The 26536-nt window shown below is 47.4% G+C and overlaps 8 protein-coding genes across 8 annotated transcripts; 1 reads left to right on the forward strand and 7 right to left on the reverse strand.

Annotated features, from left to right (window-relative positions):
- Nucleotides 1-115: 115 nt before the first annotated feature.
- On the forward strand, nucleotides 116-1805 carry POJ06DRAFT_295467 (uncharacterized protein; the record flags this gene model as incomplete). Its single annotated transcript, XM_056190511.1, has 2 exons — nucleotides 116-507; nucleotides 560-1805. Exons 1-2 carry the CDS (start codon nucleotides 164-166, stop codon nucleotides 1803-1805), a joined length of 1590 nt encoding a protein of 529 aa, XP_056043941.1. The 5' UTR covers nucleotides 116-163.
- POJ06DRAFT_252868 (uncharacterized protein) lies at nucleotides 1797-3703 on the reverse strand. Its single transcript, XM_056187575.1, has one exon. The coding sequence runs from the start codon at nucleotides 3324-3326 to the stop codon at nucleotides 1995-1997; it is 1332 nt and encodes a 443-aa protein (XP_056043942.1). The 5' UTR covers nucleotides 3327-3703; the 3' UTR covers nucleotides 1797-1994.
- Nucleotides 3704-4441: 738 nt separating this feature from the next.
- On the reverse strand, nucleotides 4442-6270 carry POJ06DRAFT_105598 (Gti1/Pac2 family-domain-containing protein). The gene has a single exon (XM_056183975.1). The coding sequence runs from the start codon at nucleotides 6109-6111 to the stop codon at nucleotides 4774-4776; it is 1338 nt and encodes a 445-aa protein (XP_056043943.1). The 5' UTR covers nucleotides 6112-6270; the 3' UTR covers nucleotides 4442-4773.
- Nucleotides 6271-13150: 6880 nt separating this feature from the next.
- Nucleotides 13151-13504, reverse strand: POJ06DRAFT_268084 (uncharacterized protein; the record flags this gene model as incomplete). The annotated part of the gene is made up of 1 exon (XM_056189289.1): nucleotides 13151-13504. One exon carries the CDS (start codon nucleotides 13502-13504, stop codon nucleotides 13151-13153), a length of 354 nt encoding a protein of 117 aa, XP_056043944.1.
- Nucleotides 13505-15878: 2374 nt separating this feature from the next.
- Nucleotides 15879-16814, reverse strand: POJ06DRAFT_238009 (uncharacterized protein; the record flags this gene model as incomplete). Its single annotated transcript, XM_056185977.1, has 1 exon — nucleotides 15879-16814. The coding sequence occupies one exon, from the start codon at nucleotides 16812-16814 to the stop codon at nucleotides 15879-15881; it is 936 nt and encodes a 311-aa protein (XP_056043945.1).
- A 623-nt stretch (nucleotides 16815-17437) lies between these two features.
- POJ06DRAFT_196921 (uncharacterized protein) lies at nucleotides 17438-17686 on the reverse strand (the record flags this gene model as incomplete). Its single annotated transcript, XM_056185051.1, has 1 exon — nucleotides 17438-17686. One exon carries the CDS (start codon nucleotides 17684-17686, stop codon nucleotides 17438-17440), a length of 249 nt encoding a protein of 82 aa, XP_056043946.1.
- Nucleotides 17687-17873: 187 nt separating this feature from the next.
- On the reverse strand, nucleotides 17874-22241 carry POJ06DRAFT_105635 (uncharacterized protein). Its single transcript, XM_056183976.1, has 9 exons — nucleotides 22047-22241; nucleotides 21828-21964; nucleotides 21625-21736; nucleotides 21365-21566; nucleotides 19989-21308; nucleotides 19851-19931; nucleotides 19564-19797; nucleotides 19201-19512; nucleotides 17874-19141 (listed from the first exon to the last, which is right to left on the reverse strand). The coding sequence occupies exons 2-9, from the start codon at nucleotides 21913-21915 to the stop codon at nucleotides 18062-18064; spliced, it is 3429 nt and encodes a 1142-aa protein (XP_056043947.1). The 5' UTR covers nucleotides 21916-21964; nucleotides 22047-22241; the 3' UTR covers nucleotides 17874-18061.
- Nucleotides 22242-23600: 1359 nt separating this feature from the next.
- Nucleotides 23601-25019, reverse strand: POJ06DRAFT_252888 (uncharacterized protein). Its single transcript, XM_056187576.1, has 4 exons — nucleotides 24663-25019; nucleotides 24376-24610; nucleotides 24263-24319; nucleotides 23601-24180 (listed from the first exon to the last, which is right to left on the reverse strand). The coding sequence occupies exons 1-4, from the start codon at nucleotides 24674-24676 to the stop codon at nucleotides 24031-24033; spliced, it is 456 nt and encodes a 151-aa protein (XP_056043948.1). The 5' UTR covers nucleotides 24677-25019; the 3' UTR covers nucleotides 23601-24030.
- Nucleotides 25020-26536: the final 1517 nt, after the last annotated feature.

Genomic DNA, 26536 nt, shown 5'->3' on the forward strand with positions numbered 1-26536 from the left:
ACCTCTTATTCTTATTGTATCCAATGTGAAGTTGATCAATTCAGGGGTTAGCCGTGGGAGCCTGCTGGTCAACAATCGCGGGTAGACAAAACCTGCACAAATTCAACTCCGGATCATCGCAGCCACCACTAACCGAAAGCCAATTGTACACTATACAGCGCCCATGAGTAGACCCATTGTTTCTCGAATACCGAGTACGAAACTTCTATACTGTCCGCGCCAATTCCGATGGAGTCAGCGACTCGTCTACTTCAAGCATGCATCCGGACGATATAGTAGCTCTAAGTCGCCAGTACCGTTACCTGTCCTAGCCCCACTGCCGCCGACATTGAAGCAGAAGGCAGCTGAGGTGGTGTATTCAGATTTGCCATCTGGCACAACCGTGACAGTGAATGGGTGGATCCGGACGATTCGCAAGCACAAGAAATACGCATTTGTTAACATCTTAGACGGTTCTCATGATAAAGTGCTGCAACTAGTATTTAACGATCCAGATCGAGTGAACGAGTAAGATTTTTTGGAGTTTTTTTTAAGGTGAACTGCGTGCTAAGTTTTTGAGTCTTCGTGTCGGTGTCTCGCTCACTGTGACCGGTACAATCCAACGCAGACAAATTCCGGCCGACCCATACGAAATTCTGGTCGAGAGCTACAATGTCCTAGGCAGTGTTCCCGAAGACGAACCATACCCACTTCAAAACAAGTATTTATCACAAGATTATCTCCGTCGCGAGCTGCCCACGATTAGATTCAGATCACTTTCTTCCGGCGTGGCAATGCGGTTCCGGTCTCGTGCCGTGTCAGAACTAGCGCGCTATTTTGATGAAAACGAGTTTATCCAGACGCATCCGCCTTTGATTACGTCCTCGGACTGTGAAGGCGCCGGCGAGGTGTTTACTGTGGTGTCGGAAAGCTCAGAGACGCCATTTTTCGGGAAGCAAGGATACCTGACGGTTTCGACTCAATTGCACCTCGAGGCGCTAATGATGGGGCTATCTCGTGTTTGGACACTTTCGCCTGCGTTTCGGGCAGAAAAATCGATTACGAGCAGGCATTTGAGTGAGTTTTGGATGCTGGAGGCGGAAGTAGCTTTTGCGGATCGACTGGAACATATCATGAGCTTGGTTGAAGGCCTTTTAAGGACAGCTTTGACGCGACTAAAAGAGAGCGGTGCATTAGAGAGCGTGCTGTCAGTTAAAACATATTTGGAGGGTCAAAAGTCTCAGGATGGGCACGGTGAAGATAAAGATCAGGAAATTACACGTGCACAAGTTCTTCAGCGGTGGGATGGAATGCTACAGAATGCTCCCTGGAAGAGGATCACATATAAGCGTGCAGTTGAAGTTCTGAAACAGGCTGAAAAGGAGGGCAAAGCAAGGTTTGAGTCCTCGGCAGAGTATGGCGATAACTTGAAGTCAGAGCATGAGAAGTGGCTCGCATCACAGTATGCACAAGGCCCGATGTTCGTTACACAGTATCCGTCGCAATTGAAGCCTTTCTACATGCTTCCAACCCCGGGATCCTGTGGCGGGACGGTTGAATGTTTCGATCTGCTAGTTCCGGATTTGGGTGAACTCGTTGGTGGAAGTTTGAGAGAATTCGATTACACCAGGCTGAAAGCGTCAATCGAGAGGACCGGGGTGGATGCTGGAGACTTAGAATGGTATGCTGAACTGCGTAAATGGGGTTCCGTGCCTCATGGTGGCTTCGGAATGGGTTTTGAGCGACTCATCTGTTATTTGGTCGGTATATACAATATTAGAGACGTGATTGCATTCCCACGGTGGGTAGATCATTGTGTATGCTAGGTTCGCATCGGATAAATTATAAGGTCAGATATTGTCACGACAATGTAAATATACTAAATATATGACCCAACCGATATACTACTAGTCTACATTATACCAAACTTCCGACCATTAAATACGTCCCATCGACAAAACTATAGTAACATTAAGCCAAATAATATGCGTCCGCAAGCAAGTAGTACGATAATATTATTCGGCTAGTTCAATTCCCTTATTCAACTTTTTCCACTTATATCGACACTGAATTCGAGATCGAATCCCGCCCATCTTTTCTGACACCGCAGTCCAATTTATCTCTCCAGTTGGGTCCGTGAACCGAATGCTATTGACCACCTCAATAAGCTTGTTTTCTTCATCTGTGCTCCACTTATTCTGGCCACGGTTTGTGCCGCACTTGACATAATTCCTCCAACGATCTCTGCAGTCCTCCGGCATACGGCCAATAAGACGGCCAATAGTCTTCCACTGCGCACCATGCATTTCAACCATTCGTCTCAATGTGGCATCATCTTCTGGCGACCATTTACCACGTTGTTCGTACGGATGGTATTTTCTTCGCACGTGCTTATACACACTGGCGCGCGTTCTGTGTGGTAGCGCACCGGCGACAGCGTCCCAAAAATTGTCTTTCTTCCGCTCGTTCGCCCACACACGTCTGCATAACGCCGCGTAGTCAAGCCCGTGCTCAGTCTGGTACTGAGTCATGAATTGCTCCAAAGCATTGATTTCGTCCGTCGTAAATGATCCACCGTTGCTGATGGGTATGGACGGTAGCGTTTGCAGAAGTTGATTATCGGGAATCTGACCTGATGCAACCGCTTCAACCGCCGCAGCTGCCTCATCGCTAACATCCTGCCCCGTTAGACCGTTTTTTCCAGGGGCAGGCCGACTGCGCCGTCCCGGCGCCACTGAACCGCTCTCATTAACCGGGCCGGTCGCCGGAGTAGCGGTCGAATTTTGACGTGCACTAACTGCAGCAATTGCGGCAGCGGCCGCAGCAGAGGCGGCAGCCGCTGCTACTTCAGCCTCCTCACGCGTTAATGTAACGCCCTGTTCGCCTGACGCGGCGGCCGCGAGAGCAAGAGACATAGCGTTGGTATCTCCACTACGGTATCCCGCGGCTAATTGCTCAAGCATAAGTCCTGACATTCCCGTAATTCCCTGCAATATGCTATTCTGCAACTGCTGTGCCTGTTCCTGAGACTGAACTTGAGTCGCTTGCTGTATTTGTTCCTGCGCGGTTTGTCGCTTTCCGGCCGCTACCGGGGCTGCAGAAGTTTCTTTATTAAGATTTGCCAATACGGGATCGAGAACATCTCCAGAGGGAGCATATGTCACGAATTGCTGTGTGGAGAAATCCTGTGGACCTGCAGCAGCCTGAGACTCATTAGGACCTGTGGCAATCGCCGAGAGGTTACGGCGACGCCAACGCCGTTTGGATGAGCGAATGTCTGATTCCCGCGTCGTGTTTGATTCGGTGTTGAACGCCGAGGCGGCGTTGAAATTTCCGACCTTGTCCATTATATGTCGCGGTTCCGGTTCGGGATTATCTGATCAAAAAAACACGCGACTGGATCTATAAACAATTGACGGCTCGCGTTAGAACGTCGTTCTCGGAGGGGTTCGATTCATTCACTTTCGCCACCCAAAACGAACGACTAAATTGAATCGCGCTGTGGATACTTTACTTCACTTGAACGAATTATCACCGGATGTCGCCAGAGTTCAGATACCGATCTTCTGCTCTGAGCAGATGAAGCGATGAGATGAGGTCGGGTAAACTCCCTGATGCAGTTCGATGATTGTGGGGTGTGCCGGGTGAGTGAGGAAAACAGAAAAGGCCGGGTGATGCTTCGTGGATTGCATGTCTGTGCAAACAGCATCAATGTGTTTATGACATAACTAACCCTGGGTTTGGGCTAAAAAACACTCGAGGTGAAACCGTGAAAGCTTCGCTCTCGGGAGCTTACTTGCAAATGAACTTGTCGGGATACCTAACATGCGTATATGCAGCAGTTGCGTCACTGCAGCTTCGCGTATAGGGCAACTTGGCGGCGCACACAAGTTCCATACATAATGATCACTGTAACAGAGATCCAGTACTCGTGGAATTGTGGTACGTGGCTGACGCCAGGATCACCAGTATCAGGATCTATACGTCCACCGTCGCTGATGGTGATTCATACAGAACGAATCAGTGAGGCATCACAAGTAAGCACGGCGAGACTGCGCATTCTGCAATGCACGACGGTGCGGACAACGTACCCACTTGGTAGAGTCTGCATAAATATCACGGTGATCTAGCTCGAATCGTACTTCCAAATACATTTGGAACAGGGGTCGCGCTTCTAATATTAGTCTTCTGGCAGTGCAGTAGATTCTAATTCAGCGGCTGTTGTCAGTTCAGTTTTTTTCGAAGCAATGCTGGCAGCGCAACTGCTTCAATTGTATATCTGCTAGGCAACACAGTAAGCCAAGTCGGGGAGCCTACTCTAGTCCTACTTCATCTCTCACAATGCGACATTTGTCGTGTTCATGTGATACCATAAGCTTCCCCATGCATCATTTATCCGCAGCCAACTAAAAAGTGTGCTGAGCACCGAACACACATACTACGGTCACAAGCATATCGCACACCTAGAATAGCGCCATCATATTGGCAACATTGTGGACAGCAACGAATATGTTCCTTGTCGTTATATCATACAATTTATCCAACCCAATCAGCATGACAATATTGCCGAACATTGTATAACTAGCAAAGACTAACCTGATATCCTATCCCTAACCATAAGTAGAAACAGCAGACCCATTCGAACCCAAGAAACACCCGGCAGAATACGTACACGCGAGCAAGGAATAACAAATTACAATAAGAGCGCGGAGGCAAGTAGCAAGGAACCACTGTATATACAAAAAGAATCGTAGCATAAACGCCGATTTGCAATCCGTCTAGATATCACAAGGTTCAAATGATGAAAGTCTTGTTAAGTTCCTTAATTGCTCGAACATCTTCACCCCATGAGACCTTGTCGAATGGAATATCCTGTACTTCCAAACTATCGCGGGACATCCCATCGGCTCGAAGAGATGCAGCAGAAAACGGACGTTCACCAGTTTGCATGTGCCGCGGAATCTGCTGGTGCGGCAACAGCGGCTGATGAGGTTGCTGCGGAAGTGTGTGCAGAGCCGGAAGACCGCTCTCGAGAGACTTGGCTACGAGCGACGGAGCAGGCGAGTTCAATGTCATCTGCTGCGGCTGATGCTGTGGTCTCGACTGAGACTGCGCCTGCGCCATGGCTGACATCGAGTGTAGACTGTAGTTCGGCGGTGTGGACGCAGGTGACGGCGGCCATCCATACTGCTGATGAGCCAGCGGTTGGACGATCTGTTGAGGAGCCGGCTGCTGTGGAGTCTGCGGAGCGCGGGAAAGGATTGATGGCAATTGTGACACCGGCGGCGGCTGCTGTGGGACATGCAGCGATTGAGGCGGCGGTGGCGGCACTTGGTGCATTGGTGCATGAGGAAGTGGAGGCTGGTGATGCACTGGCAGTTGCAGCTGTGAGGCATACTGATGTTGCTGTTGCTGTTGCATCGCATATGCTTGTTGATGGTGAGGTATCGGACTCATGTGCGGAGGTCCGAGAGGCTGCTGATATGCCATGCTGGGATGCTGGTGGTGTGTAAAGAGCGGAGTCGGCTGTGGTTGCGGGGTTATCGACATCGACATTGCTTCCGCCTCGCCTGAAGTCGCGTCAGGATACATTCCCTTTGGTATCCGAATGAACTTGAGCGCAGGATCGTGTGATGGCTGCATGAGATCCTGACCGTGATGGACTTGCGAACGAGAATAGTACGAAATAAGATGTAGCTTCAGGTGCGAGGAGGTCTGGATCGAGAAAGATTGCTTCATGAGGCCATCTGGTTTGTATCGGTATCCATCCGGACCGTCGTCACCTCGGTCGGAGTCTGATCGTTCTTCGTCGTCGTTATCGCCACGCCGAGAAGGCGAGGGAACCAGCGGGCCGCCGTACGTGCCGCCACCGCGCTTGCCCTCCATTTCGCGGTAGGTGAGGAACGAACCAGAAACTCGGGACGCTGACCAGGATTTGCCGTCGGTCCATCGCCGCATGCCGGCTTCTCGCTCGTCCCAAACGAAGACTGAGCCAGATCGAATGGCCATGCGCTCTTTCTCTGACAGACGTCGCTGGACCCGCGGGAGGATACCGAGTCTGCACGCCTCAAAAAGAATGATCGCGTCGAACGGTGTTCGAACATGACCGTAATACGTTTCCATGGTCGTCATCGTGCCCGTGTGAAGAAACCGCGATGTCGAATTAGATGAAACGTGTGAAAATGGGCTATGATGGGGAGTGTGAAAAAAAAAACCAGAAGAAGAGAGGAGGGCGGGCTCAGAGTTGAAAAGCCTTTGAGAAGGATTCGCGGAAGCAAGTTGGGGCCAAGTAACATTAATTCATATCATAGTAAGCGTCAGGAAAGGGTACGCGCGATTTAAGCTGGCCCGGCGATTACAGAGGGCTACAACTGTCTGCACCAACACAATCAACCATCGACGCACGCCAAGCCGCTAACCTCGGCTTGCTGGGTTTAGAGTTGCGTCCCCCGTGACCGGCGCTCCGGTGCCTAAATTTACCCTGCGTACCCAGCCTCACGTTACCGTACCGAATGTACCCGGTGGCTTACGACTGCTTGCTCACTTCCAGAAAAACAAGCATTCTACTGCATCACAAGTATAATTCAGCATGTGTATTTTGTGAGTTCGTCAGATTTCGTTACCTTTGATAAATCGTCTAGTCTTGGCTCGGCAACCTTGATCATCGCCATGAGTGCGCTGCTCATATCCTTGCTCTCCCAAGGGCGCCCATTAAGCTGGTGCTTGTCATTGCCTGCCGATACAGTCGGACCGGCCATGGAACGTTAGTGCACAAATTGCGACGAGCACGATGAGCTATTTTATGCTTCATCGCTTACGTCCGTGTACAGACCTCACTTATCTCCGGCTCATCTGCATTGACAGACACATCTAAGAAGTCGCTCATGAATAACCAGGAGTTACGTCGCAGCCGACTCCGCTCTAAACTTTATTATGCCTTCTGCATTTACATAACCGTGGTTTAACGATGCAAAGGGGTTAATGTAAAGACTATGCTAGTTCCATAGCGACAGCGCCTACCCCTGCCACTCGGCATTAAAGCGAAACCAACGTCATGGTAGAGTCATTTACCGTTAGTGTATAAGAATAATGTATACCAGTTATTGAATGGTTCCCAACATGCTCAGGTAATTTGGGTTTGACCTCTCACACATAGCGTTTCTACTTAGGTTGAGTTACATATGATCAAATACCTCACGCAGGGGCCATCGCTGGCGGGTAACTTTGCTTAACGGCGGCAAGCACATTTAGTTTAAAGTTGTGAATAACCGTAACGCGACTAAAGTTATCCTCTCTCGCACATTTTGACGTGTGACACAAACTGCGTTTCGAGTCGTGTCGAACTGGTTTCATGTTCAACAGTCCTACTCTGCTCCATCTATAAAGAAAATGCTTGATATGATGATATCGTTCTGATCACGGTAGATGGGTTCTAGATCTATCGCCACTTGAGGCTTGCTGTTTTGCCTCATTCGTCCCAATGAGATCAGGTCCTCTTGGCGCTAGATATCTCTATATATATCATTTTGCCACATTTAATCGACTGGTTCTAATCTGGCTCCTACTTGCACGTGTTTCCCTCAATTTTGCATGTGTGCTGGGCGAGGCCGTGACCTGCAATCCAGCGCGAAGATCACAACGCACAAGATCATCAGCCTATGCTTTGATCGACAGATCCAACACATGCCAGCCTCACAACCGATGTGTAGTCTTTCTAGACGGAAACACGTTAAGTATTCTCAATTGAACCGAATAGACAACGTGCCGATGGGCCAATCACGCTGATCAATTCTTCGTGACATTTTGAACCGATACTGTGCGTGGATCCTTGCAGCTGTAGGGCAAACTATTTATCTACTACAGTTGTCCGGAGATGACGTTGCTATTAACAAACTCCAAGTATTTGAGCAGTTGCAATGCCGTAGTGGTTGGTGGCTCACGTTTCTGCTTTAGAGAAGTGTTTTCGCTTGCGAGAGGTAACAATCTCTTAGAAATTGACCTCACTATTTCTTGATTATTCTAGCTTAAAATGACCTTACTGCTGTGGACGGCGCAAACGTGCCAGTTCGCAGGAGTAGGGATGATCGCTAAGTTCGAGTTTTCACTGGCGTCCGACTCAGATGAAGCCAGTCCCGCTAACGGATTGCACTCTACGAAACAAGCGGCAAGTTCAGATAAAGGTTGTGGCGTCTTAGGACCTCCGCCACTCATCCGAAAATGTTTGATCATTTTATTTCCGAGAGCGTGCTGAGTGAATTATCCAACATCAAACTTAAAAGGCAATGAGTGTATTATTCGCATGTGCCACAAGCTGGTCGAGATCACGGACGAAGCCACTGCGGTCTTGACCTGCGCTCTACTGCGCCTTATCTGCCCTGTCCACATGCGCTAGCATTAAAGTTAGCGAGACTATATCGCATACTATCATGGGACTTCTAGGCCGACGTGTCCATATTGCCATACATACTCGAGACGGTGTCCCTTGAGAGTCATATTAGCAGCATGATAATTTGCGCAGGCGGCTTCTGGATTCATATCTTGCTACATTAAATGACGCATGGTGTCGAATAAAAGAAGTACACTCCGACCAAAAATAACTCTTCGTAAGCATTCCGTTGTCTGCGCGAGATACCCTATCAGCCCAGGAGTTGCGCTCAACCATATATTGTGGAATAGCGCTATGTAAATTAATCTTCCAAAAGCTTGACGATGTTTTATTTTGTTAACCGCATTCCGGAGTTTAAGGTTAGGGGATATTCGTGATCGTTCCGGCTCCTTGTTCGGACGGGGTCGGAGGTAAGTCTGACCGACCGACCATGGGTTGCCCATACAACGAACTGCAGTCATTTGTTTGTTCTCTTACGTTCCAACCAACCTTGTGAGTAAGTACGATAGGACAAAGGTTCCGGAAGAGCCGGTAGGGTAAAAAGCTTGTGACATGCTATTCTGCCCGCCGCAAGTGATGTGGCAAGTGGTACAGTCCTATACCGATACTCGATCTCCGAATAGCGATAAACTCTGGTGCCGTAATTCTAGAATTGGTGAAAACTAGTTCGTTATAACGATTGCCTTCCTCAACAAGTTTAGTACCTCGGTATTGCGATCAAAAATTGATGCTGGATTACATCGGCTTAACGACATTTGGCTGTCTGTAGCTGCGGCCGACTCAAATAAGTTTGGCTAAGTATTATTGAGTTTTGTCCATGGTTAGGTTGTGTAGGGCAAAGTTTTGACAGGGTAACTATATAGGTACTATGGAGTTTCAGCTCCTGCGCTGATTGTAACAAGATTCTGAGAGGCCCTAACCCTATGGAAGTAATCATTTCCAGTCAAACTGACTTTGGCTTGAACTCCCAGCTGAATTCTATACTGCTGATGGAAACCGTGGATCCTGACGAAAGCAGTGCACGTCAACCCTTCTGGCATCGGAGCAAATATATGAATGGAAGTCTATCTATACATAGGTATTGGAGGTGTATGTATGTATTTATTATGCACTTCTGGTCGCACGCCCATGGTACCGAACGACAAGAAAGGTGGATTGACCGCACAATTTTACCGGCAACTTTCGGACGATAACACTTGTGTGGCTGAACTTACAAAAGGACGCATAACATTGACAGGCAGAAAGATAGTATGTAATATATTGTGTAGGTCGGATTGGCAATATATATTCTGTGCTGGCAAACAGAAATTCTCGGAAAACGTCGGAAATGGCCATCTTAGTACTCGGGCCTGATAGACTGGCCATACTCTCTGGACTCCTAACCTGATTCGTCCCAGTCAAGTGAGTTCTCCTTTACGTTGAGTTAATCTTTCGGAGTTACCGCATGTCCAAATATAAGGTTAATTAGCCAAGATGTGCATGGACCACTGTGGGCCAACCACCGTGACTCGAAATCCACTTCACCAGCAAGAGTGCTGCTGCTCGAACTATGAGACCTGTACTGGCATGGCGTGGCTTTGCATGGCATGGCAGTGAAGTTGTCCCAAGGCGAGTGGAGCTAACAGAAATTGACAAGATCAAGACCAGCGGTACTCCTGCTCAGCAGAGTATCAAACAAGCACTAAGTTTTTAAAGGTCGGCGTCGCCACCACAACTCCCATACCGTATTTGCAGTAGGTTGTGGCTGCAAATAAATTGCCCGGACTGCAACGATCCGGAAAAGTGCGTTCTATCTGCCCCATCATCGGAAATGCATTTCTTAGTCCGACCTCAGCACATCAAAACAAATTTCCGTCCACGCCTTAAGCAGAGTCATGGATTAGCCGCAATTGTCAATGAGTGTAGACTACTCGTGCGATGAATGGTTCTACCGGCATCGACTTCCATATCAACTGGAATATTAATTACTGCGCAGGGAAAATAGCATCATAATCAAGATATATTCCCAGACAAGAAGCTCAAGAATTATGTCCCCTTATCTCATCTTGTAAGAAGTCGATATATGCGAGATTATTGCCCGCGTTGCCGTCGCGAACCTTGTCAGCGGTTATCTCCGATAGAGTCTGGAACTAGTTCTGCAACCTGCTGTGAAACCCGGGCTCAGTGTTGGGCCCTCGGCTGCCTATAGCTGTAATATTTTCCACGTAGACGGACGACATTATTTAATAACGGCTTGAAAATCCTGCGTGCAAAGCAGTCCAAATGATTCAGCGTCGTCGGCAGCTTTGCCAATCTGCAGTCTTGCAGCCGGAGGGGCAAGTTTCTCAACAAGGGAACTAACACAGCTTGACTCACAGAATCACAAGTCACTGAACTTCGTGTTAGAGCAACGACGGTGTGGCGCGTGTGCATGGCTGCTGATAGACGAAAGCGACGGGGCCCACTCTGCGCCTTTCCCTGAAAGGGGCTACTACTTGCGTCAGTTCATACAACTAGTCGGTCTAGCCGAGATTTCAGTGGAGGTAGGGGTATTTGATGTTACTGACTGCTATTCGTACCTCTCGTACCACCGAATTTCGGCCCTGACATCTCGAATAAACATGCCAAGCTTTTCATGCCTCGTTGAAGCTGCATCTGCATGAATTGCAGGCAAAGCCTAAATTAAATCCGCGCTGATTAAATGCGTGACGCGTATCATAGCATAAATTATACTCGCGCTCTTCTTATGACACGAATCGGATTGAGCGCGCTATTTCTCATGTAAAGTATGTATTTCAGTCATACGATTCGGATACAGTTGCCGGATGTTTCGCGTCCTGTCGGCGTTCGATTTACTGAGACGCAGCCAAGTCTCCGGGCCCAGCATTGCTCCATCAGGAAACTGGAGGTAACGTAGACAAGCTGGCCCGACTTGGGGACTGCGACTCCTCGTATTTTAGATATGACGCCAATGCGGCTGGCGCTGACTGTCCGCTGATCGATAATTGTGACTGTGAAATTATGCGACGTGAGCGGCGGCGATGCGTAAGAAATTGACTGCTTTACGCGTACCCGTTGCATCCGAGATCACATTCTGGCCCTGCAGCTAGGCTTCTGACAGTTAGCCCCGGGGCAATTATTGCCGCCTTGACCGGCATCAAGTTCGCAAAACTGACCCGCATCTGACTCTCTTGCAAACCCTAACTCAGATTACAGGGCCGCACTACTGCACGTTTTGCATCCAGGAGGAGGTTTGTTCGTGCGGAAGGAAATGTCAGCCCTCATTCGCTAATAATATCTCCTCCATTGAGGTCCCCTGCTTTTTTACATGCATTTTGGCAGCCCAACGGTCCACGTCACAACGTATACAGGACACTGTGAACATCGATTCTATATAGCGCTCTTCACTGTCAATTTAGTGTTGCTAGCAGCACAGTTGCCATATCAGCATTCTTGCTGTGACTTAGGTAGCTGCAATGCGAGCCTATTTTAGCAAGCCTCTAGTCTTATCAAATTCTTGGTCCCGTTAAATGTGGCCCGCCACATAACCGCACATGCAAGTTTCGTTCTAAAGTTATTCATCGAGCAGGCCAGAGGAACTGGGAATGTTTGGGCGACTATGATACTGTGCCTGACGGAGAGTCTGGATCGTTGGCCAAGCTTCTATTACGAACTTAAGGTCTATTCTTAATTTGGCATCGATCCAGGCTGCTCAGGGTTAGATGTCCAGCAGACTACTGCTATTCCACCCTTCCGGCATTCCAAATAGAACAAAAAATAAGCGAGAGATACTTCGTGTATCCAATTTTTGAATATATATAGTAGAAGGTACAGGCTACATGTGGGACCGACTTTTGGCAGCTGGAGGTCCACCTTAAGCTCATAAGCTTATTTGCCAGTCTGCTGCTGTGAATGAAATGAATGATTCTAAGGCATTTCCACAGATAATCTGGAAAATTACCCTGCTTTTTCCACATTTAGGCTCCTGCTTGCCGAACTGAACCTCCATAGACCCTTGCCCTTCAGAGATTCTCATTTGTAGCCTTGGTATTGATAGCGCCGGTGCCGACATGAGTGTTTTAATAATGGGACGTTTTGTCAGACTTGTGAGAACAGTCTCTATTGTCGATCGTGCACCTGATGGAGTTAACGTCTGAGACATGTCACCATTCTCCAATTGGTAGTTCTTTGCTGCGCATATTCCAGCTTGTACCTCGACGAGCAGTTTAGCCTCCTTATATCTGAACCATAGCGGCAATACCTGTGATTGCGTGCCGCGGTGTGATAGGCACAACCGGACAGCCAGTAGACGGGAGCACCATGACCATGGATTACTGCCAATTATATGATCTATCTACAGTTCAGGGACTCCACTGCAGTCCACTCATATTGTCAGTTGCTCTTTTATCAGTATAGCATGTGCTAGATCGGATTCGTTGAGCACGCGCTAAAAGGCCAATTGGCTGACTACGAAAACACTACTATCACTAGGCCCGAAGCTTGGAGTTCAGGGAGGCCTAGGATAGGTACTCTCTACTAAATTTCAGCTAAGCCGGCCTTGAGTGGGTATCTTTCGATTACATGCTTAGTTGGCGGCATGATTGCGAACCTTATTCTTTACGTGCTTGGCATCCGCCAAGCCTTGATTTTGAATGGCGGCGCATCGCGCCAGCAAAACAAGAAGCTGGCGTCTCTCAATTATTAATACGATCCGCCATTGTGTTCGGATACATGCCGAGAATGACCCAACTCGTGAGTACGCATTTTCAGCTCGCTATGACGTCATCGTGCTGACCTTGCAACAATTTATGGACGAAAACTGTCGGAGGTTTTCAAAGAATATTCTGATGATAGGTTGATGACGAGCGGGCCCAGAATGGCGTTGGGCAGATTGGCAACCGTCGATTGTGGAGTTATCACTCCAGGCCGAAGCCATTCCGCTAGCCTGTGAGCGTGATTCGCACCTGGAGTCTGTTGCAATTTTGGAATCGACTCGCATAGGGAATCCCAGCCACTCTCGATATCCTCGATAGCGTGGACAGCCCACTGGCTGGCGGCATCATCTTTGACGAATGAGAGGATGCGGCTGAAATATGGCTCATCCAGGGTCATGGCCCCAGACCCAAACAACAGCAGCTTCCTGGCAGCCGGCATTGCCATAGTTAATGTGGCTCTGGTTTGAGTTATCAGGCTTGCGCTCTTGTGGCAAAGTTGAGTACCATAGGTTTCACCTCGAAATGTAGTGCGACGCTCCCAGGTGAAGATACAAGACGTCATGGTGAGCTTTTAGAAGTTATCAAGGAACATCTCGGAGAAACCATAACGTGTTTCGCCATCGCGATGACAGACTCAGGCAATCTGTCCGGTCCACCAGGAATGGATGCAGGTGTCTTGCCAATCTACGATGCGGACTTTAGTAAAAACACCCCTGTAAGACCGGAGTTTCGTCGCGTCAGCCTGACTTTTTGGCCACAACGGGGAGAATCCTTTATGGCAGGGGTCTAAAATGCCCTTGAAATAAGCAGTCGACCTTCGGGCGAGCTAGTCGCCCTTCTATCAGAAGGGGCTGTGCGCTGAGCCTTGTCTCCTTGTCATCTGGCCTTGCCAGATTTCATGCAGGATGGAGCCACCCGATCTCGGCATTTGTTCGTAATGTTCAAAATCCGGGGTTTGGTGGCCGTTTAATACAAGTGCTATTTGTTCGGCTGGGCAAATCACGGATATCCTAGATTCTAACGCTCGCGGTTCTAGGGCAACGCCACCAATCCACCACCGCTATAATAAGACACCAAAGTTTCAGCTTCTACTAAATAATCCAAAAATAACTAGACAGTAGATTTTCGATATGCACCACAAGCGCAGGAAGCAGCTGGGTTGTTCAAGACACCAATCTGGGTCTAGTGTGTCTGTGTTAGGCTTAGATACCCATACCCTACGTTAATGATTTCAAAGTGTTGCTTCCCCTCCTCTGTAAGCTCCCATATCGGCCTCGCTTAGAAGATAAACTCAAGCCTGGACCTCCTACTGAGTGGTTGGATGGTCAACAGCTTGATCAGCCTCTTGATATCACAGATGATGAAATGTTGAGAGGTCTCCTAAAAAAGTATGGTGGCAAGATACCTCTATACACCGAAATTGTATGTGAACCATTGAGGATATATCGTCTTGATGTCTGACATATTACTCTAGGTTACGCGTATCCATGCTCAAGCAGCACTTCAAGTTGCCCCGTCAGCCCCATCTGGCAGCCATCAGGTTGCCACTCTTATTGATTCTTACCTCAAAGGCTCAGTTCCACTTACCATTTAATCTCTTGTCACAGTTACAGTTCTCGGTACGTTTACCCATGGCACAACAGGATCGCGTATGGACCTTTCTGGATGACACTGGCTCGGATTACCCATCTATCTATCACAATGACCTTCAATTGTTGATCGCAGATGGTGGTGTTATTCTAAATCCAGCCCACCCTCAATGTTATGACTGCCAATGGAATCACGACATTCATGACAGTCGAAATTCTTATTACCCTAGTTAATCAGTTTCCAGGAGTCACAAACCCAATAGTGCGGACGAAAGCCTTGATACACCCTGGATCGTATTACCACGGAAGTTCCCCATTGCGTATGTCAGGAATGTGGTTAAGGAGATTGTTCTACACTGGTACTGTCCCAGACGGTAATGGAACCCTCTTGATCGCTAACAATAAGTCCGGTATCACAAGGCATATGCCTGCAGTTCAATTACGTGGTCCTCCCTATCGATTCATGATTTAACTCCCGGGTTACAACTCCCTCCGTGCCTTGATTGCTTCTATCCGTTTCTTGCCGACCCATATGGCAGCTTCGATAATGGATATACATAGGTGCAGACATTGTTCACTGCTTCAGGATAGGGATTTCCAACTAGATAATGATAGGTGCTATGGAGACAAACAGGAAGCGGGGAATTTTTTTTTTTTTTTTTTTTTTTTCAAATAGAACTTATGTGAGGACGGTTATTCAATATATCAATGAAGTATCTTATGAGCCACCACATTATTTATGGACGAAAACTGTGGGAGGTTAGGTTTTTCGTCTATGTACTTTAGTGAACTAACTCTCACCCCGCTCATCCCTCCAATTTACCACCATTCGCTGACTTCAGATGAAAACCTTAACTTCAATTTTACACTACATTTAAGGTTAGCTTTGGCATTAAAATGATCCCACTAACAGTTAGTTTGGCTGGCAGATCCTTCCGCGGAGAATAGTGTATCGTTGGCCCTCTATTTTTCTCCCTGTCGTCCTTCCTTTTTGGCAATTGATAATGCGTGGAGCCAATTGATGGTGCAAGGAGAAACGCGCGGCAAGTGTAAACAGAAGTCACGCGTTCGACATGGCCAAGAGCTTCGCATGAATCGCCACACTTAATTCTCGCTACTTGTCTGCACGAAGAACAATCTGCTAGATCCAGCAAGATGGACGCTGATAGCAACATCCCTACAAAGGAGTCTTAAATCGTGCTATGTTGAGATAGCTGATATTCCACGTAATCAAACACTTGCATTCTTGCTCAAGGAGACACAAGCCCCGACGTCAAGGTGTAGTATGTTGTCAAGGCGTCGTTTGACGTCTTCGCCCCTCTCAGTCTGGCCAGTATCGATACCAAATTCCCCCAATCCTAGGACTTTGTCTATATGGTCAATCGAACCACGAGAACCGAGGACTTTGGAATACTCTGCAGCATCAAGCCCAGTGTCATGCATCATGTCGTTGAGATGACCGCGGATTTCAGTTCCAGGCCCATGATTGGCTTCGATATCCTCCGTTTGATCAAATTTGGAAGTGCTATCCTGCTCTGCCACTCCCCGCAAGGCCATTCCGGGCAGGCCTAATATCGAGTCTAGCTTGTTCTTCTTCTCTACCCAAGTCTTTCTATTCCCTTGGTCGTCATTGTGACCGCCAACGTCATCGTCATTAGGTCCGAAAGCTAACTCATAGTCACGAAGCTCTTGTAGCTTTGAACTGAGTTTCCGTCGTTTTGTGTCGTGACATGATGGCTGGGAAGCGACGTCAACACGACAGTTCTCGAACCGTTCAAGAATCTCCGCATATGGTCGTCCAGGAAACAGAACTTCAGCTAGCCGTCGTTGGACGTCATTATTTTCGCCTGCTAGTTGGGCATTCCCGGCAACGAAGCGCTCGAAAACCTTTAGCGAGGATATTTCCTCCGAAGTCCATTCTTGTCTGTGATGGACAATTTTCACTTGCTTTCGATAATTTCGTTGTTTGCCAGTCTGCTTATCCAAACTTGTAGAGCTCGCAGTGTCAGATCTGGGCAACGGCAACACCGTCATCGTCGTTCTGGAGGCCAAAGTCGATGCTTGAAACGAGCTAGGTGTCCAACGCTTTAGACCCGCACCTTCAAATATTTGCAGCTCGCGAGCATTGTTGCGCTTTGTGGGCATGATAATCTCTTTCGTAGCCATGTAGTTGGGCGGTGACGCTTGTTTGTCGATATCGCAGAGGTTTGCGGTCTGCAGCGAATTATTTAACCCTTACCCAACCGTTCAATGCGGATTACCACACAACCTCTTCGAATTCACAGTTACGATATTACAAACAGGTGTCCTGAGGTTTACTCGTCAATTGTCGGCAGATATTTTGATTAGATTTGCAGTGAAGAGATTAGTGTGTATACAGCTGGTCTGCTGTTCGAGTTCAAGATGAGAAATAAATAGAGATCTTATAGATCTTCTGAATTAGGCAAGACGCGTTTAGTCTTCGGCCGTAATCATATACAGGTGTAAGTAAAAAGGTATGTAGCTATATATACAAGTATCCAGGTCCTTATGATATCCAGAAAGTTGGCGGGCAGGAGAACAATTACGTGGCAGATTACCTCGGCACGTCTTTGCTCACTCTCGTCGTTTTTGCGAACACAATGCAATTGGTGTTCATCGCTTAACAAACTTATTCCGAAGCTCCTCCCTTGAAGCTGCTTCACGGACTGCTAAGTCATCATATGCCTGCTGTGTTTGATAACGTTGCATCGCGTCAATTTGTAGATTCCGTTCTCTTCGCTGAATGAAATAATCAACCTACACCCAGTTTAGCTCCTCATCTCGTTATCGTTCACCAATGCCATTAATAAAGTCTTACACACCCAGCTTTGCCGGCAGGTACTGTCGACGGCGCTCCTCTCGCTCGCACACATGGATGCATCTTGCGTCGCGACATTCATAATTCTATTCTTGTCTAGACAAGCGAAGTACTTGTCCCGTGCGATCCAGCACTTCTCCCGTTCTGAGCGCGTGACGACTTGTGCGTCTTCTCGTTCTGATGAATGTATTTTCGACATTGTGCGGGAACGTTGTCAACCGGTTGAAAGAGATTGCAATAAAGATGCGTGGATAATTCAGGGGTTCAAAAGCGCGAGAAAACGCAAGCGATCAGAGTTTTTGCGTGCAACAGTTGAAGCTTCCCGGCAAGGTTACTGGATATTTTCAACGGCAACGTAATCTATTGAAGACATTATAAGCCTCTCGGCTTTCCTTACACAACGGCTGTCCTGCGAGACAAAGTTTATACAAAGGCACAGATCTAACTCTGCCATTATAAACTACCGTCCTTAACACGTGAAAAATCAAGTGTAATAAGTACAATACAGCACCACAATACATGCATCATTCATCAAATTACAAAGACAAATAATTTAATTATCGTCATAAATATTCTACATAATGAGACAATCCTGGTCTTTTGTCGGCCTCGGAATTCCCATCTCTTCGAAAGTTTTGGGGCCGGGCCGTTTGGATACCTCAAGCGGTTGGAACACCGACTTTAAAGTCTCCTCAGCTTTAGGATCACTTGTCCTTCGTTCTGGCTCTTTGGCTGGAACGATTATCGGATCCGATGCCGGTGCAGGTGATATATTTAATGGTGATACCGAGCGGCGGTTGGAGCTACGTCCAGCTGACTGTGAATATGCAGGCCGTGGCGATTGACGCTGTTCGGATTCAATTAGACATTCTGGCGACATCCGGTGGAATGACTGTCGCTTTTGTCCCTGCGGTACACCATATACAACCTGTTGTTGCGGGCCACCGGCGATTGCAGCTGGCGAGGAAAGCCCCTGCGCTGTAGCAATTAATGGAGAAGTAGAAGTGGAGCTCTGTCTTCGACGCCGTCTCGCATCAACCGGCAATTGTGGATTTAATCGGTCCATCGTATCGGGATGCAGAATTGCTGATGCCCGACGGTCATCAGGGTATTGCGAAACTGACCGCCGATGAAACTCACTAGAACTAGGTCGATGTTGTGAATTTGGAGACTTTGGAGATTCATGGAAACCAGAACCCGGAGTCCGTAATAGGCTCACCGGCGACAATGGATCCGCCGTTTGGCGACCATCGCCAGGAATATCAACAGCTGAAGGCATTGGTATAGATGGATGTTGGGTTGCCGGAAACTTATTGAAATCCCCAGTTAGGCGTTCGGCCATTTCACCGACCTGCTCATTTCCAGACTGTCTCCTTGAACCAGGACTTGACCCTCGCTGACCTGCGGGTAAATCTTTAGACCTGCTCCGGCGTCCGGCAGGTATGTTCGTATATGCTCGTTCTACGTCATCAATAGTGGGTGCTGGCTGAAGACTATCACCTTTCCAAACCTTTTCCTTCTGCTTGCGACTTATGGTCATCGAACGCTGATTATTTCGACGACTGGATACCTGCTTCTGATGTTCGTTCTTCGAAAACTCCTTTTGTCTAGAGTTGAGTCGTTCTATTGCTTCCGGGTTGTCCAATGCTGCAGCCTAAAACTTTGGTCAATGCCTAATCGTAAAGCATGATGCCAAATCAAGTAGAACCTCACCTTCATATAATACCTCCTAGCTTCTTCAGAGTCCTCTCTAACATAAATCCCAACCTCGTAATAGTACCCCAATGCGAAGAAACCTCTTGGATTACCTAAATCCGCAGCAGCCTTGGCGTAGTCAAACGCGCGCTTCTCGTCCTTCTCAAAGACGTCTTCGTCGCCTATGACGAACCACGAGCTTAGTCCAACATATGCATCGGAGTCGCCGGTGCGACTGGCAACGGCATAATAGTGCAGTGAAATTGCAGGATAGTAGTCGCAGCCGAGACCTTTTGTCTGATAGGCAATACCCATTCGAACTTGCGCAGCCTACACATCATTAGAGTATGTATGAAATAGAAACTGATGTCAAGGACATACCGCACATCCGAGATACGCAGCACGCTCAATGAATTGACGTCCAAGAGCTATATCTTGATTGACTAGCGAGACACTCCAATCCGAGTCTTCACCGACGAGAATCTGTCCGTAGACGTAGGCAGGTGTAGGAACGTCTTCGTCTGAATGTTCAGCCGCAACACGGAGGTGTTCCAATGATAACTCTTGATTAGGCTCCTGTCCGTCAAGACCTTTGAGGTAAATGACCCCGAGAGCCTAGCAATTGTGAGAAGAGCAACAATATGAGTGTATGGAGCGTGGCCTCTTACATAACAGCAACCTGCATCATTTTCCTCAATGCCTTGCTTAAAAGCATCTACAGCGTAATTGTAGTTCTTCTGAGTCTCGTGCTATATAATGATTAGCTTATTGGGATCCCAGTTTCCACTTAGAAATGATTACTGTACAATTATGCCCATCCTATACCAAGCTCGCGTGTATCCACCTTCGGCAGCTCGCTCATAGAACCCGTACGCACGGTAGGGATCTTGTTCCATGTCCATTTCGCCCTTTTCAGACCACATTCCGAGATAATAGAGCAGCTTCGGAACATCGAATTGCTTAAGATGAAGGATAACATTATCCGCCGTGCTTATCATCAGCTGGTTGTCTCTATCGAACAGATTTTCGCACGTTTTTCGCAAATCTACTACGCTCAGTGCCCAGTCCAGTTGTTGACTTTGATCTTCACAGACCAAAACTCGATCCATTTTGGCTCGCAGCTGACGCACGCGCATTTGGAATGACGGTGGAATCGTATGCGGCGCATCTTCGATATTCGGAAAACCGTGTTCTGGAATAAAATCGACTTTTAAGGGAGACTTTGAGCGAGAAGTTTGAACCTGCGGTGATTCTAGGGTACTTGATGTGCGTCGGTCGGATGGCGTGGGTCTTGATGTCGTGTGTACAGCTTCCTCAAATTCGTCAACTTTCAAGCTGGGCGGTCTCGGTGATGGTGACTTCCGCGGGAATTCAGGTGATGCAATAGCTTCAGAACTAACCCCAGAGTCGAGACCTTGGTACGGCTTCCGCAGTCGATCATGCTCGAGCGCATGTTCGGTCGTGGACGCTAGTGATAATGACACTTGCGGTACTTTAGCCTCCTTCTGATTTTCATCATTTTTGGGCGGCGATTGTTGCACTTCTTGTTGTTCGTTGTGTTTCGGTGGCGTAGACTCATGGTATTGCTGATATTCCCGATTTGGAGTGGCTAGCATCTGCTCAATTTGCTGCTGCGGATGTTTCGCTTGGTGTCCATCGCTATTGTTTTGCTGAGACTCAGGTAGATCCGCCGATCCGTAAGTCTGCTGACCATAATCGACAAATTGTGGAGTATAATTCTGGGAATAAAAGTGATCCTGGTAAGAGGTATCCGTCGCCGGCTGCTGCTGTTGTTGCTGCGGCTGATGGCGGTAGTGGTGGTAATTGTCCTGTTCGTGGTCGTACTGTTGATACTGAGGGCGACTGTTCTGCTGATCATACGGGGACAGAGGTACAAACGGTGACGCCGACGCAGATGGATACTCTTCTGGTATGTACTGCTGCTCCGGCCCATGAAATCCGGGATTTTGATGTGTTGGCAGAGGGAGAGGTTGCCGATATCGCTCAGGAATATGACTATTTGGAGCTTGTGATTGATTCTGCCCTTCGATCGGTGTATACGGAGGAACTGGAGGCGGCTGGTGCTGGTGGTATGACTGACCGTAACTGTCATATGGTGAGATATACTACAAGTCTTTTAGTTAGCATCCGTCAGACATACGCTGAGTCAACTGCAGTTTACCTTCGAAGCAGGGGGATTCTGGTACGGCTCGCCATACCCATTATGATTGCTCTCTTCAAAATGATAACTGCTATATTGACTCTGGTCATTCAAGTTGAAGTTTCCAAAGTCGTTTGCCAATTGGTCAGAGGATACTGCCATATCAGGAGATTGTACGCCAAGAGTTGCATCGACTTCCGCAGCGCTATTAAACCCAGGGGGACTAATAGTGTATCGTTAACGAGATTTCTGCGCCCCAAAGAATATATCCTACTACACACTGTTGTGGTTTGGGGGCCATAATATCCGGTAGTAAGTAGCCATCCTGGACAGGATGGAATGTCGCTGATAAGCCTAAATGGCTAATATCGCTCAAGTTTGTCACACCAAACGCTGCAACCATTTTATTAGCACCGATGACACCACTACAAAACGCTGCCGAGTTCGTAAATGTTTCAAGCAACCGAACGCAAAATTGTCGTACCTGCTGGATTGGGTTCCGAAATAATTGCAACATTGGCAAGCGGGTTCTTCGACTTCCGTGACGAATTGCCCACGAGATCAGTGTACATCTCGGGGCCGATGAAAATAGAAGAACTGTTGAAAACAATAGCCGTATCGCTACATATCGAACACGTTAGTCACCACAAAGTAAGGAGAACTCGATCCTGTTGTCCCATTCGTGTTCTGTCAGGTCACTTGCCTTGAAACATAGAATTTATAAATCAGCCCAAAATCACATGCAAGCCTTGTAGATGTCCAATCGCGACGGCTCACACGAATATCAATTTGTTGCTCACCAGCGACTAAGCAGAATTTCAAGCGGGAGCGCTGGCCCGACCGTAGGTTAGTCTTCAGCGTACGTTTTGGTTCCTGACAGCGACTTGGATCCCTGCTATTCCCCTGCGAGACAATAATACGAGTCAAAGCAGAGAAAATACACTAATAATGGGTTGATACCTCAGAGCGAACTCGCGTAATAAGTATAAATAGCGGGTGTGGAGCAGTTATCGCGGTCACTCGACAACATGGTCTCAGTCAACACAGCCTTGGTGTGATGGCTGTGGCCAGTTGAGTTAAAACGTACTCTCACACTCACTGTTCGGAAGCTGCAGTGTATCAACCAAGGTTTCTCGGGGACGCATGGTGAATCGAACTGCCAGTAAGGTTTCTACTAGGATACGGTTAATGCAGACAACGTGGCTGACCGAGGGCCCCAGCGTGGGTGTGCGGCTGAGCAAGGTATGGCATCTAACGCTCTGGTCATCGCTTCGCTTTTTGACTGAAGAATGTGCTACCGTGATCTAAGTTTGGTAATATTCTAGTGATGGATTCATTTTTTGTGCGGGACTACACTAGACAAGAAATGGTATTCGAATTACGAGTACGAAAATTTTGCTTGAGTTGCTAGATACGAATGCGAATACGCGTGACGTCGCGAGAATATTTGTGCTCTAAACTATGAGGGCGTTTGAATAAGCCAACGGACAAATCATCCATCCCACGGATAAAAGCGAAATTATAATTACTATCAGACAAAATTCTATAGGACATTGTTATTGAGGCATATCCTCTTTAATGACGACATTAGTCGTGTGAACACATGAGCGTGGGAATGCGTACGATTTCCAGGTTTAAAGTAGTTTGGCTTTTTAACTAGTTCGAAAGTGGTATTCGACAACTGTCATTGCGAATAAAAGTTCATCCTGCGAATTACAAATTGTGAATACGAAGAGGGAAAATTATATTAGTTTTCTGTCGTCTGACGTGTATAGGAATCAGAGCAAGTGTCAATCTGACGTTACGTCGCTTAAACTGTGCGAGTGTCATCGCATTACTAAGTTCCACGAAACGGCAATAGTTATGTACAATACACGCGATAGTGCAGTAATCTTTGATCAAATCATTCATTGTTTGCCAATTGAATTGTGCCACAAGCAGTGCATACTTGGAGGGAATGCTATCTGCATTATCGGTGTCGAAGATGGACCAAATGATTTGAAGCCTATTCTCTTGATGTGCTGTTGGAAAGAGCGGACGTTGAGCAATAAGTGAATCGTACATTGTCAAGTTGAATATGGAATGCGTTCCCTCATTGCCGGTGGTTACCGTGAACCAGAAAAGGATTCCGGGGCCAACCATTCCACTGAAATAGGAGACGCAACACTCTGAATTCACGGTTGGCTCCAATTTAGGAACTTAAGGATCATTTATGCTTTCCTCAGCTTGCGCCAAGTAGAAAACTTATATAGGAGCTAGCTGGGTCCAGCTATTGCGTCAAGTATCAATACGTCGCAGTCGTTTTCGGTTCATTTCATAGGGCAGAAACACTGATAGTCGTAATTTACTTGATTCATTACCGTAACATATAATACAAGACTCCGGAAAACCAAATGTCGTACATATCCATTACGTCCTCGACAATTTTCGCCACTTTTGTAGAGTCAGTCCCTCACGCAAAAACGAATTAACCCACAAACTGAAGCATAACAACACAACTGAACATATTCAAGAACCATGCCCTGCCAAAAGCACCACGTAATAACTAACCACCATTAAACAACGATCAGCAATTCTGATCCGACTCTGAACCTCCCAAGTCTGATGACGTCACCTATTTAACATGCCCGTAAACTTGATGCTATATAACTGTAATTGTAGTGTCGCAAGTTCTAACTCTACTCTGCTTAGAACTTCCAAACCCAAAAGAACAACAACATGACGAAAAAGAAGAAACCCGCCCAAGCACGCCAACCAACCCCTGATCGTTCAGCCATGCGCATCATACGATTGTATGTGCCCTTTAGTCGCACTCGTGTACTGTCAAATCCACTTTCCTGGTAGAACTGTAAGTAAATTTGCCCGCGCAAGGCCCGCAACGGCCGGCCAAAGCAGTTTGAATAGCAAATCAGCACATACCAGATTTCCCATGAACTTCGTCGAATCTCGGACTTCTTCTCCAATCTTCATTGTAATCTAACCAAAACCAGTAAATACACGTCCACCGCCACTGCAGCATCAATGTAACGTACATCTTTCAATAACCTGACTCGCGCAGTCAGCCCCTCCATCTCGTTCTCATTTTGGGACTCCAATCCTGACATCACCGCGTCCGAATACTGCCCCCGAGTATTTGGCGTCGCTGCCCGGAACCCAGATGGAGTGCCATTGCTACTATTTCCGAGCGATGGTGATGATGAGCGTGAAGCGTCATATCCGTCAAAAAGCTGCGTTCGTGCGTCTCGTTGATGAAGCGTACTCGTGAACCTGTGCTATAGTTAGAATCGAAGAAATATTTGAACGAATAAAGACGATGCACCTTGATGAGCTCATTGTGACAGATTATTCTATAATATCAATTGGCGGGTGTAACTATATGATTTGACGACACGTTTCAGAGACGAAGGCCAGCTTTAAACCTTATCCAAGCTCCCCTTGTAAGTACGATACAGTCAATTTCGTGTCTAACCAGTCCGGCCCACTAACTATGGATGGGGAATTGCGAAATTTTGTTTTTGAAGAGCGTACAGTCCGATAAGGAATATCCCTTATTGCAAATATTGACGAGTATCTAAATAGAAGGCGAGCGTGGACAATCAGGCTGCGCCGCAGAGGCGAATGATCAGTGGCCGGGTAAATGACCATGAAAGTACGAGTGCCTCAATGCTTACAGCAGATAGATTAGTTTGGCTTGTACCTAAAAATGTTACAACATTCCCATAGCTAAACCATAGCTAACTTTCTTTATGTGATTTAGTCGACTTACATGAAGTTTAATATATGGGCCCTGGGTCAATCGGGCATTGAATGTGTTAATTGTGTATGTTATTTCACCAATGTTGAAACTCCTATTTAATTCAATGAAGTCTTGGCCGTCAGCCTCATGACTCTCTTCCACTCTATTACAATCCGTCTTAGAGCAATCGAATTTTCCGGTGATTGTTTCTGCTTCGAGAAGTGATGGGCTCGGTAGTCGCATGAGGGATGGCCGAAGTTTGGCTCCAGGGGCAACCGTGCCGCGAGTACTGACCCAGTCAGTGTTGAGAAAACTGATACTAGTTTACTGCCATTGCTTGTAGCGCTTTGGCTCATGATAACAAGCGTAATGACAACGGCGAGCAGTATTATAAAACATACGGTGTCGTGTAACATTACATTGGAAGATGTCATGAACCCTGCAAGGAACAGGAGGAATTGTCGGGCATGATACTTGTGACTATGCTGGGGGCAGTATTCTTCTATTCTATTCATCGCTCTGTTTGTTCTTTTGCCAAATCAACTGAGCGCCAACGCCTTCACAACGCACTGGCTATTGCGGAGCAAAACGTCCCTGGCGAGGAGACGGCGGTTGTGCGAATATCGAGAATGCCTCCCAGCTTTGGAAGTGAAAACGAGCGCGAGGAAGTGTGATTGTGTATTCCACTGATAATTGCGTCGACCTATCTAGCGCTAAGGGATATACATATGATATGACGTATCTCTAGGTGGATCATCTAGTGTGGTATAGATCATAGAGCATTTTGGAAAAAATTGAATAGAACTGAATGACGTGTACTGGTATCCTGTCGCGGGAGGAGTATCGCACTCTTAGTCGTCCGGGTGTCCCCGACGCGGCGATGAGATAGCCCTGATGTTAACATTGTTGGACAAACTTTAGCGTACTGCTCTTGGGGTGGTAGTCACTTCGACGGTTGTGCAATGGCAACTGGATTCAGTAAATTCCTGAATTTCGGAATATCCTATTCGTTTGTTACGGAGAGTTACACTATACGTATGTTATCAGCCGCTTAGGTGGAGAGAGAGATAAAGCTAAACGCATCACGAGGGTTCTCGCTAACAAAGCGGCTCAACTGCAGCAATGAGACTCTCACTTTCAGGGCTCAGCAACGGTGCCGCAAACTAGGCACATGCGATTTTTGACTGATGCTTGCAAACGAAAGGGAGAGTGAAGTTAAGGCGCGCCAGCAACAAAAGATTGCCAGCAGTGGTATATACACCGCCCGTGAGTGGCAATTGCTATTTTTGAGCGGCGTGTGATATCGATGCAGCTCATTCGTCATGCTCGCGAAATTCCAACGAACGCCAAGCTATGCGCTACCCGCCATTGTGGCCGTCCCTTGGCAATGGCGGGTACTTCATTAACTACTGTGGATATCTAAATGCAGTTCGTGTACCAAATAATAGATCTTGTTG

Source organism: Lipomyces tetrasporus (assembly GCF_029532465.1).
Source record: "Lipomyces tetrasporus strain NRRL Y-64009 chromosome Unknown POJ06scaffold_5, whole genome shotgun sequence".
In the NCBI taxonomy this organism is placed as follows: domain Eukaryota; kingdom Fungi; phylum Ascomycota; class Lipomycetes; order Lipomycetales; family Lipomycetaceae; genus Lipomyces; species Lipomyces tetrasporus.

Bases quoted from the DNA above. Each gene is read 5' to 3' on its own strand.
- POJ06DRAFT_252868 (XM_056187575.1), bottom strand. From the start codon at position 3,326: ATGGACAAGGTCGGAAATTTCAACGCCGCCTCGGCGTTCAACACCGAA.
- POJ06DRAFT_105635 (XM_056183976.1), bottom strand. From the start codon at position 21,915: ATGTACACTGATCTCGTGGGCAATTCGTCACGGAAGTCGAAGAACCCG. The intron at 19,932-19,988 runs GTACAGTAATCA...ATCATTATATAG, and splicing joins GGTATAGGATGGGCATAATT to CACGAGACTCAGAAGAACTA. The intron at 19,798-19,850 runs GTAAGAGGCCAC...CACAATTGCTAG, and splicing joins ATGATGCAGGTTGCTGTTAT to GCTCTCGGGGTCATTTACCT.
- POJ06DRAFT_252888 (XM_056187576.1), bottom strand. The intron at 24,320-24,375 runs GTACGTTACATT...GGTTTTGGTTAG, and splicing joins GAGTCAGGTTATTGAAAGAT to ATTACAATGAAGATTGGAGA. The intron at 24,181-24,262 runs GTATGTGCTGAT...CAGTTCTACCAG, and splicing joins CGAAGTTCATGGGAAATCTG to GAAAGTGGATTTGACAGTAC.
- POJ06DRAFT_105598 (XM_056183975.1), bottom strand. From the start codon at position 6,111: ATGACGACCATGGAAACGTATTACGGTCATGTTCGAACACCGTTCGAC.